Here is a 12,154-nt window from a genome sequence, read left to right on the forward strand (position 1 = left end):
AGGAAGTAGCTTCTGGCTTAAGGAGTTAATTAAGTTCCTTAGGATTCCTGATACGGATTTGAATATAGAATCACACCTAAAAAATAGTGTCAGCTGGAGATGGTTTTAAACTCCAATTGAAGTGCTTTTGTTTTCGTCAACACACTATCATGAAAATGGAAATGAAAGTGGGAGAGTGAGAGTGAGGCAAAACAAACTATAAATGGCTATTATCTTTTGTTACCTACTTTTTATTTTTACTTCTCTTATTGTTTGACAGAGAACCCACCAGCCTTAAATCTCAAATCTCAAATCTCAAATCTCAATGAATCACCCCTCAATGGATTGGATTGGAAAACTTTTTTCTTATTTTCATGTGATTAGAGTAGACTAGAAGGTGGTGCTTTATCATTCACCCTTCCTAAAATAGGGTATTCTTCACCGATCTTTTAGGACAATAGTTCTAGGCTTTATTCTTCCTAAAACTGGTTTTATATTACGCATCGCGGAGTAATATAAAATGCCCTGTATTCCTCAGGATTAATTGGTTTGTGCATGATGAGTTCAATGACGAAAAAATTCAGGGGGTCACCTAAAGGAAGGAAAAATCAAAGAGAATGGAAAACAAAACCTAAAAGATTCAAAGGAGAATAAAAAGTAGAAAATAAAGGAGAGGGTGTTTCTCATCAAAATAGGCCTATCTCACTCCACACAAACTTGGAGAGAGGGTTTTTCCAAGACTGAATGTGAAGAAACACATTCATCACATACAAATTCAAATGAAAGGAGAAAAAGGGAGAATGAAGAATAAAGCCTTCTTCAACAAACTTATCTTTAATTTCCAACATGGTTCTTCAAAGCTACCTTGATTTAATTAATGGCCTAGTAATCATCTTCCATAAATCTCCCATATGATCAAAAGAATCTTTGTAATGTTATTTGTAATTCATGATGGAATCATCAATGTATTGTAATGGAAACCTTCACACTCAAGATTTGATAATAATTTTGTATTAATAGTTGGATAAAATATAGATATGAGAAAAAAGCACTACCTACAAGTGGCACCACTAACCAAATCACATATAATATAACATTAACTTCCAAACACATAGAAGAAACTACATGTAAGATAGTAATCTTAGTCCAATGGGAAACAAAAGCGGATATAGCAGGGAATTTCATCATTCTCTGAGGATCCCAACACCAAGATATATGTTTCTAATAAAACACATTTCCTTTACAACGTCTCCCATCTCCATTCGTTCTCTCGGAGATTCTACAGAACACACCACTCCAATCCTCACTAAAGATACCAAACACTCCAGCAAACGACGTATCTTATCATTGTAATTATCAGCAATATTTGTAGCTCTTTCTTCAGCATCTTCTAAAAGTATTAATGGATCTAGAATCTCCATCACTCGATCAGGCAAAGACATCTGGACAAATTTGTGAAGACTTAGGCCATCCTTAAACATGTCATCTGTGGGGCGCTTTCCAGTGAATATCTCCAATAAAAGAATCCCATAGCTATACACATCTCCGGCTATGGACACATGACCACCTGCCCCATATTCTACAATTCCACACATCTTTTACAATTTTTGATGTAATAAAGGATATAAGATACCGGTTAGAAACTAAAAATAAATATGAGGTTTGATTTTGAATAAAAAGGTGGAAATTTTATCAAAGAGATGATAGAAAATTGAATGATCTCTCCACATTTAGAAACCTAAGTTGCATGGAAAGAGTCAAGAATTTTTAGAGAAACACATAAGAAACGATTTAGCACTATGAAGAAAATATAGAAGTTATGTCATATGTTGCATTAGTATAGGTACAAGTGTCAGAATCTGACATGGATATATAGTCTCGAATTCAGTAAACCTCAAAAAGAATGGTTTGTAGATTCGCAAAATATTTTAATCAATTGTCAAATTTTAATTTTTTACATAATAATATTATTTTAACCAATAACATACTTAAATTTTAATCAGTTAAGCAGATATAATGTTTTATTTCTTTTTTAACAAAATTACTAATAGGAAGGGTAAAATTCAAAATGTGTGATAATTATATAGTTGTGGCAGTAGCATCCAAAAAAAATCAGAAAAGAGATAAAAGAGATCTAGAACTGTCTTAAAGACGTATGTGTCCCACACGGGTACTTCACCCATTTAGAAGAATCCATATAACATGGGTTTTGGCCAATCAAGTCATGTAAGTTATGAATAGCATTCCACTATGTATTACTCAAAACCACTAGTCAATTTTGGACCATGGTAATTTCTCAACATGATTCCTTCGTTTGAAACCAACAAAGTATCAGTGATTACACATGCAAAAGCACTACAAAAGTGGATCAAATTAAACTTCATACTACTTATAAGGCAAAAAGTAAGTAGAAGTAGAAGGCAAGTGAAATGATGTCATTTTCTAAGTACAAACAAAATAGTTGTAAATGTCAAATCTTTAATTTCACTTTCATGTTGACTTGGGAGCAAGGTTTTAAATTTCGGTTCGGAATGTGTGAAATTTCGTTCGAAATCTATCGGAATCCATTTAGGTAATATCTTATCCCGTAGAAAATTTTGTCGAAATTACCGAAATTTCCGCCGAAATTTCGACTAAATTTCGGTAATTTCAGCTGAAATTTCTGGATAATATTAAATAATAAATAAATAAAGGATTTTTTTTGGATATATCCCTTAAATTTCGGCCTGAAATTTTAGGGAAAACGGAATTTCGATCGAAATTTTGTTAGGTTTCGATTTCAACCAATTTCGATTTCATTCTCGACCGAAAGCCGAATTCCGGTCGAAATTTAAAACCTTTCTTGGGAGAGGCAAGTTAAAAGGCAACTGTTGAAAAATCCGTCAAAAAGTAGAATGAATAGTGCACGCCAACCAAACCTGTCTCGAAATGGGAAATGGCATCATTTTACTTTCCTTTTCAAGGGAAACACTATTTCAGTCACAACATTAATCCAACAGTCTCGTAATTATTATTTGGAATTATTAGAAACCTCCTTGACTTATATTTATCAAACACCTTAAATTTTGGATAATTGGCAAAAGGAATTCAAGATAATTACAAAAAGGCTTCAATTATTCTCATGACCATGTTTTCATTATGAGGAAGACTCACATTGTTCTACACAACTATTTTACATAAAGAACTCATGGTCATATGTACTAAAAAGGTATTCGGTGACATGTAAGGGACCACTTGATGTAAAATAACATTCCTATATACTCTATCAATAAATATAGAAATGCTATCAAGTAATTTTTTTTTGTTCAAGATGCTAATTTAGCTTTTGTTGCACTAAATTATGTACCTAATAAGTGAGAAATATTTTATAAAACTCATTGAGAATAGACTAGATGACGAAAATTGATAAAATTATTACCTGGAGCAATGTACCCAATAGTTCCCTTTAATCCAGTTGTGCTGCTAAGATCTTCAGATGAGCTCTGAATGATTCTTGGATAAAACTTGGCTAACCCAAAATCACCCACATGAGCATTCATGTCTTCATCCAAAAAAATGTTGCTTGGCTTTAGATCACAATGAACAATCGGTGTATGGCAATGATGGTGAAGATAATCCAGCGCAGAAGCTATGTCAATTGCTATGTTTAATCTCTTAATGAAGTTTAAACTTCCTAATTGATGTTGCCCATCTAATTTTGAATGCAACCACTTCTCTAGACTCCCATTTGGCATGAACTCAAGCACGAGAGCTTTGAAATCATTACCTCCAAAATCGATGCTTGAACAAGAAGTTAAATCTTCACAAGATTTCGATGACGAATGTTTCTCAATGCGTTGCATTCAGCTATGAAACTCTTTGAAGCTCCCCTTAAGTGAAGGTTGAGAACTTTGACAGCAACAACATTTTCAATGCGACTGAGGATTCCCTTATACACTGATCCATAACTTCCCGTGCCTATCAAATTGGCTGAAGAGAACCCATCTGTTGCTTTACAAAGCTCTGGATAAGAAACCCTTAAATGCCGGCCCTCCATAGAAGATAGGGAAGATGGTTTCTTCCTTGACTTTCTTATCCGGTAAAGAGAAGCAGGGACACACAATAAGAAAATCAAACATACAACTGCACTTACTACTAGGATGATTACTCTAGAAACATGGGCTTTTCCCCGTCTGTCATTAGTTAGCACTGGGCATGCAGGCAACTATAATTCTGGGATACCACCACAAAGATTATCATTTCCCACGACTGAAATTGCACTAGCATTTCCAAAGACCCCTTGTTTTGGTACTTCACCCTCAAAATTATTGAAAGACAAGTTTAGGTACTGTAGAAACTGAAACCCCTCTAGATATTTTGGAATCTTCCCTGAGAAGTTATTGTATGAAAGATCAAGGGCTTCAATGGATGTTAATGTAGTAAAAACTGACGAAACATCTCCTCGGAAGGCGTTACCCTGCATATAAAGTTCTCTCATGCTCTTACAATTTGCAAGAGTGCTTGGGATTTCACCTGACAATTTGTTCCCTGAAACAGTCAATCGCTCCAGAACTTGCAAGTTACCCACTTCTGATGGAAGAGAGCCAGTAAAAAAATTTTGAGACAATTCTAGTCGTATTGATAGCGAAGAAAGGGCAATAATTTGTTTTGGTATCGTACCACGCAGGTTATTTTGAGAAAGGCTCAACTGTAATAGTTTTGTACAATTTGAAAGAGATAGAGGTATGCTTCCTTGCAGGTTGTTATATCCTAAATCGAGGTCGATCAATTGAGTAATATTTCCAATATTGTATGGGATTTTCCCGGACAAACTATTACCATTCAAGTAGAGTTGTTGTAAGTTCTGGAGCATCCCAATTGAAGTGGGAATAGAACCCGTTATGAAGGTTGAATATATACCCAAATGTTGTAAGTTGATGAGATTCCCAATCTGACTAGGGATGATACCAGAAATTTGGTTTTCTCCTATTGACAACCAATAAAGGTGAGTTGAGAGATTGGCTATGGAGTTGGGAAATAGGCCAACAAAATTATTTCTGTCTATGGACAACTCATTTAGATTATTAGAGTTGGTCAAAGAAGTCATAAATTTCAAGTCGTCAGCTCTACCAATGCCTAGGTAATTAGAGCTCAAGTCAAATTTGATTAGATTCTTTCCCCATCCAATATTTTCAGGCACCGGTCCGCTAAACTGGCTAAACTGGTTCTCTTCCATTTGAAGCCATTCAAGACTTGAAACATTGGATAATGAATTTGGAATGTGTCCGGTAAATTGATTGGCTCCTAAAAGTAGAGTTCGGAGATTAGGAAGAGAGAATCCTATGTTGGGTGGAAGGGTTCCGTGTAACTGGTTTTCTGACACGACAAAGGTCACAAGAAACGAGAGATTATTATAAACAGAGGAAGGAACCGTACCGGATAATAAATTTACAGAAAGGCTGATCCCTTTCAAGTTATTAATTCGGGCCAGGTCATCTGGGATGTGTCCCACCAAACTATTTTTACTTAAATAGAGAATGGTGAGAGATGAAACGTTCCCTAGTTGAGGTGGAATGCTCCCTGTAAGGTGATTATGACCAAGATACAACCAGGATAGCTTCGGTAGAGTGCTAAGTTGGATGGCGGGAATTTTCCCTGTCAACTCATTGTAACCCAATTCGATGACTCCGAGGTCCCTACAGTGGGTGAAATTGGATGGAATTTCCCCTCCAAAGGAATTATGGCTCATATTAAGATATCTCAGTCTAAATAGACGGCCAATATCTTGGGATATTTGGCCATTGAAGCTGTTTTCTTGGAGGTGGATTTCCCTAAGAAAGGTGAGGTTGGATATGGCAGGAGATAGAGTACCCACCAAGTTCTGCCCACTAAGGTTCAATACAGTGACCCTTTGATGCCTCCGACCCCACCAAGTTCTGCCCACTAAGGTTCAATACAGTGACCCTTTGATGCCTCCGACCGCACGTGACTCCATTCCACTGGCAGAAATCGAGAGTATAGTTCCATGATGATAAGGCTTCAAGAGGATCACTCCTTATACCATCCTTGAAGGAGAGCAGAGCCATTTCGATCAGTTTCGTTTCCTAGTAAGGTGGTGGTGGTTATAGATCCTGAAAGTAGTATGTTCATAGCAAAGAAGAGATTTGAAGAGAGGAGAAATGACCAAAGCTCCATCTTGGTTGAAGCTCTTCTTGTGCTGATGAACAGATACACCATTTGTTTTTGTTCTGCCCATTTCATTTCATCTCACTAGACCTTTATATGGAAAGAAATGATTGATGCATTTACTTCCAATTTCATTTTATCTAACGTTTGTTTTTTTTTTTTTCTTGACTTTTTCTTTTACATGAAGTAATTCAAACTAAATTCCCTACATACTATTAAGAACAGTAGAATTTACAATATACATAAGCATTTGCAGATTATTACCATTGACACTTATCTATCTTCTTCTCGAGAAAATATCACATATCTCCCTCCCAAAATTATTCAGTAGGTCTGCACATAACATCTAGAAACCCAAAACTCTTTTTTTCTTGACTAGAGTAATTTTGCTCTTGATCGTGTAACTCGTGTTATGGAACTTGGACTCCAAATTTCAAAGTCTAAGATTTGGTTTTTTTTTTTTTACTTCAAGGGGGTCCACGAAAGGCACAACTTTCAATGAAATTTATGGACTCTTAATGTCACTCCAAAAAAATTCTCATTCGTGAGAATCCATTAGTTGACAATTATGACACATTACATCCTCTTTCTTTTTTAAAGTCATTTGTTCTCTCGATTATTAGGTGTTTAGATTATATAAATTTTGCTCGCGCCAAGCCTTTGGCCCGGTAGGTTTTGGATCTTTAGAATAAATTGAGTCCAAATCTGATTATTGGACTCAAATTGTGTTTATTTTTTAGTCCAATGTTCAGTGAGGGGAATTCCCATGAGTTGTCATAAATGGTAGCTCGCCAAATTTCTGAAGTGATGAGGCCCTTTCAGTCCTCTAGCAAGATTTTTTCTAAGTTGGTAGACAGACTGTTCGGTTTTCTATCCGACAAAATGGTGCCAACTGCGCTAGTACAATCATCTCTCTAGTACGATAACTCGAGTAATTTTGGTCTTGTGGAATTTGGACTCCTAATTTCCATGTCTCCGATTTGGTTTTTTTCCCTTCGATGTGGTCCACTCCTAATTTCCAAGTCTATGATTTGATTTTTTCCCTTCGCAGTGGTCCACAAAAGGCTCACCTTACAAAGAAATTTGTGAACTGTATGGCTATTCTTGTAGCGTCTTTGTCCTGTTTTGTGGAATTTGGCCTCCTAATTTCCAAGTCTACGATTTGATTTTTTTCCCCTCGAGGGGGTCCACAAAAGCCACACCTACAAATAAATTTCTTCACCCCTAATTTCACTCCAAAAATTTTGAGCCCAACTCTGATTATTGGACTCAAATTGTGTTTATTTTTTTAGTTCAATGTTCAGTTTTGGACTCAAAATCCAAGACATAAATGGGCTTAGAGAATTCCATGACTAACCATTTGTAGTGAACGAGAGTTTGCATATGTGTCAGAAAACGGGTCGCAAGGCGAGGAGTCTAGGCATTGGAGTTACTAGTTAAGTCCCTGTTCGTTTTGGATTTTGAGAATCAGTTTTTAGTCCAAAAACTGATTATATTTTGAGCTAAAATTCAATTCTCAAAATCCAAAACGAACAGGACCAAAGTCTTTAACAGGGGTAGTGCAATATTGTACTACTATAGATAGATACCCCTCATTTTGCCTATGTGTTGGCTTCGGTCGAGAATTTCCAGTGTGACCGGTCAGCATGACTAGTGTGGTGAGCTCATGTGTGTGTGGAGGATGTGCGGGCATGCCAAGCTAAGAAGACTTTTTAAAATTCAATTTAAGGGGTCGAATATGGGATTCAGAAGAGGGCAATTTCACTTCTTCATTGGGCTCTAATGCCTTTACACAGGTGAAAAGGATTAACTAATTAAACAAGAAGAAACAATGCTAGTGCGAGGATTGAGAATTAAAAATAAAAACTCACCTGAGAAGATGAATCCATGTTCCTTAATTCTTTCAGATGACAGCGTACAGGGACGGTCGATCGTCCAAGTGACTGTGCCAAATGGCCAATTTCAAACGTCTAATGGATGACTGTGGTTCATCCATTCTGCCTGTTAGAAGTGTATAAAAGCTAGTTTTGATTCCAAACCTCTATAAAAGGAGTCTTCTGGTCCGTAAATGTATGTAGAACACTCTTGGGCTTAATTGTCTGATTAATTGAGGGAATCAGATAGGATCTTATTTGTAAATCCTTTGCATGTTTATGTAGTGAGCATCCAATTGTATATCAACATTGACAGTAGGTTTTTATCTTTTATTTTTTCTTGTACTTGAGGGTAAGGGCACTGCATCAACCCTGGAAGGAGCAGCTTTGGGTTAAAGATGCAGCTTGGGAGTAAGGGCACTGGATCAATCCTAGAAGGAAGAGCTTTTATCTTTGATTCGGCTTGGCATTTTTATCTTTGATTATCAGTTACTTTGTCGTTAGATATCTGCACGATGATTCATCTATGTTTTCCAAAGCTTCTTCTAACCAGCCTCTACAAAAATAAGGAAGTCAATATTTTAAATGAAGGTTGGTTTTATACGCTCGAGTCCTTAAAGCTAATTAAATCTTACCAAGTTTCTAGTATAATATCTGGATTAACTACTTAAGTTGATTTCATATTGCCTTCCTTATGGGGTTTGTGCTGTTAACAGTACAAGTAGGGATAAGAGATCTTGGAGTGGGTGAATAATTTTACTGCTTGATCTATGTAGAAAGTGGGAGTCACAATCGGTTCTCAAAATCTAAAACAAAGAGGACCTTAGTATATAGTAGAAAGTCATGTGTGATACATGATATTTAACTTCTAATCCAGCACAAGGCCTATTTTTAAAGTTAAAAATTGAATAGCAGTTCACATTCAGCACGTAAAGGTCCATTTGTCAAACAGGCTTGATGTAAGTACTTAGACCAGCTGTTTTTCAACTCATGCTACAAGAGAGAAGACAGTACTAAAAGGGAAATGATACCAACACAAGAAAAAACAAGCTAGTGCGCCCCGTAAGAAAAAGTTGGCGTGCGGATATTATTTCCTCACTAAAAACATCCAACAGAAAATACAAGGGATCTAGTACACAACCTCAACGACATACTAGGGTCAGTTTTGTACTGTTTACAAATTAGTTTGGGGATGTGATTTTTTCACCCCTCTGTAGGATAATGCTCCCCCCCTTTTAACACGAATTGTGGGCAGACTTTAATCTGATCTAAAAGTATATAACAAACTGGTTGATCTAAAAGTAGTTATCATGTACAAAAACGACCATGACTCGGTGCATCTCCATTACCATGCTCCAGTTATGTATAAGAGTCCCTGATGTTGAGTCTTTCCCTGTGGAAACTGGAAAGGAGGGTTGAACAACTTCTGCCTGTCAAAGAAATGCAGATAATGGACAGAGATTAGATTAGTAACAAACCCAACAAATGATGGGGAAAACCCCTTTATTTTTAATGTTAACGAAAAACATTTTCTTTCTTTGAACTTTTACATCTTCATCAAATATGGAAGCATGATTAAGTCTCAGAAATTAGAATACAGAGTCTTCACATGCCCATTCATCCAATTTAACAGAAAGGAATATAACTATCTTTATCCATATGTTAACCAAAAAGTACATATAGAAATGGCTGGATTCTGGTGACAATTAAATCACGGGAGCTGAACTAGCAGGTTCAATGGCTATATTGAGATAGGAAACTGATTTCTCATTTGAATTTTTATACCATTATCAGTTAATTATGCTCAGGAACCCTTTCCAATTCGTGAACAAAATGATTGTATCAAGTTTAGAGGCTGACGACGATTTTCATTCATCTAAGAGGTGTGTTCTGGTATCATAGAGTTACAAGGCCACATGCATTCAAAGAGGGATTCCATCTATTATTCAATATGGCAAAATGATATAGCTTTCCACCTTGTTTAGTGTTGATCATGAGAAGCTAAAACTACAAATACAGAGAAAACACCATAGTTATTCCTAAACACAGATTACATGTCCTATAAAGACTGCTAATCACAAGTTCACAACTCCACTAACTTGAAAGAGGGTCTGATCAATTGCCTCGTGGCATCCAACACCAGTTGGGTCATTCAAAAGCTGAGGGACTTGGAGCCAAATTCCCATGTGTGGTGTGGAGCTCTATAATGGGATCCTTATGAGGGTTCAACTGCTTACTTAGGCAACCAAGAAGATGGGTTGGACTTTGAAATCACTTGCTACAGAAGCATGGACCCCATTTGGATCTAAGAAAGTACTGCAATGTGCAACTAGGAAACATTTATAGCAAAAAATAAATGCAATTGGGAAACATTTATACAACAAACAATAACCCTTAAGAAAGTAGTGCAATGTGCTAAACTATGCCTTTTTGTATCCAAGTAATGCAATGAAATTGAGAGAATACTCAGTCATACATTGACATATCTAGACAGATTCTTGTATACAGGGAGTATTTTACGTTTATTGATGATGACACATTCATATTATAGATATTGCATTTTTCGAGTATGAGGGGAAGGGAGGGGGGTTGGAGCTTCTGTCAAGAGGCAATTAATATGCCAAGCTTAAGAAGTGCAGGCTAGGCTCAGTCAACCTGCTCAGAGTTCCAAATTCTTCCAACGTTCAATGAAGAAAGCACATCACATGTAATGAAAAGTCAATTGATCTATAAATTAAACAAATGAAGAACAAAACATTCATCAGTATCAGAACTATGCATGTTGATTGGTTAGTACTTTTTATGTGATTTTGCCAAAAAGAAGCCATACCAGATAGGTAGGCTGGTGGGTTAGAAGTTGGATCCATTTCCGCTTCTCTCTGTCATTAAGCTCTTTAATCATATTGAAGAGTTCCACATCGATATTCACAAGATTAGCAAATGCATCGCATCTCTCCTCTACTGTCAACCCTTCTAAGTTGGAGACAAAATCTCAAACTTCTTGTTTAGGAGGACCTTGCATTGCCTGAATGGTCTATAAACATAGGTTTCAATATCACTCATCATACCTAATCCATAAGAATCAAAAAGAAAATAAGGGCATGCATGTGTCAATATCACTCACCATATATTTTGCCGTATAATATTGATCCAACGATGTTGATATTTCAGTAAAGACAGTGGCATTGCTCACAGATGAATTCGTGATGCTGATGTTTGGCTTCATTTCCATCGTGTCCCATGCGTACAGATCAACCAACATTACCAAAAGACCAAAACCCTAGATTCAGCTTCTTAGTTCTTCGTCTTCACATCGGGGTACAGGGAGATCTACAAGTTTTAGTTTCAATAGTTTAAGAAATAAATATCATAGCAAAAAAGCAAAAAAATAGAAAAAACACCAGAAAGCAAAAATAGGTTTGATTTCAAGAAACACAAAAAACCAAAATAGGTTTGACTTCAAGAAAAACAAAAAACCAGGCAAAAAAGCAGAATCGAGAAAAACAAAAAAGCAAAGAAAGATCACGGTAGCAAACAAAAGGCAAGAAAAAATGAAAATAGGTTAGATGGCAACTAAAATATTAATCACCCCTAAAAACAAGAAGAAAATAAGCAAAATAGATTGAGAGAGAGAGAGAGAGGAAGATACAGAGAGAGAGACGAGAGACGAGAGAGAGAGAGAGAGAGAGAGAGAGAGAGAGATACTCGCTGGTGTGATGCCTCACAGAAGAGTGATGGTTGTGAACAAGGTGAGGAGGCAAGGAGAGAAGGGAGAGGGGAGAGGGGAGAGGAGAGAGAGTTGGTCACAATAAGACGGATTTTGCATAGAAATTACCAAGCCATGCCCCATAGACAAAAACCTTAGCAATGGAAATCACCTGCCACATCACCCGATAGGGATTCCGCACAGGCTTAATAAAATTAAAAAATGAAGAGAAATGCAAAATTAACGCCCTTTGACAAAAAATAGTGCAGGATTCAGAGGCAAGTGCGTCAAACAAACTAACCCTAAATACAAATAAGGATGAAAAGAAAATAAACATCTCTTTAGTAATAAAATCACTAGCTCACTGCAAATCTACAAAAAAGTAAATGAGGATGTTGAGGCCTCTTTAAAACACATTAACTAATCAATT

At 36.5% G+C, this 12,154-nt stretch overlaps 1 protein-coding gene and 1 long non-coding RNA gene across 4 annotated transcripts; both read right to left on the bottom strand.

Moving 5' to 3' along the window:
* Window positions 1–1,007: 1,007 nt before the first annotated feature.
* Window positions 1,008–6,219, bottom strand: LOC143859401 (putative LRR receptor-like serine/threonine-protein kinase At3g47570). Of its 2 annotated transcripts, none has more exons than XM_077370119.1 (2): window positions 3,398–6,219; window positions 1,008–1,558 (listed from the first exon to the last, which is right to left on the bottom strand). In XM_077370119.1, the coding sequence occupies exons 1-2, from the start codon at window positions 3,819–3,821 to the stop codon at window positions 1,164–1,166; spliced, it is 819 nt and encodes a 272-aa protein (XP_077226234.1). In that variant the 5' UTR covers window positions 3,822–6,219; the 3' UTR covers window positions 1,008–1,163. Both variants share the same exon structure in this region; 1 of them encodes a protein (XP_077226234.1).
* A 2,862-nt stretch (window positions 6,220–9,081) lies between these two features.
* LOC143859333 (uncharacterized) lies at window positions 9,082–11,874 on the bottom strand. 2 transcript variants are annotated; one of them, XR_013239239.1, is made up of 4 exons: window positions 11,724–11,874; window positions 11,143–11,348; window positions 10,849–11,052; window positions 9,082–9,448 (listed from the first exon to the last, which is right to left on the bottom strand). It is a non-coding gene; the product is annotated as an uncharacterized LOC143859333 (long non-coding RNA). The 2 variants fall into 2 exon arrangements; XR_013239238.1 differs by having other exon boundaries at window positions 11,143–11,324; window positions 11,724–11,872.
* Between the last annotated feature and the right edge of the window lie 280 nt (window positions 11,875–12,154).

The sequence above is a fragment of the Tasmannia lanceolata genome, unplaced genomic scaffold, assembly GCF_043159265.1.
Source record: "Tasmannia lanceolata isolate RefF3 unplaced genomic scaffold, GAP_Taslan_0.1 ptg000029l, whole genome shotgun sequence".
Taxonomy (NCBI): Eukaryota; Viridiplantae; Streptophyta; class Magnoliopsida; order Canellales; family Winteraceae; genus Tasmannia; species Tasmannia lanceolata.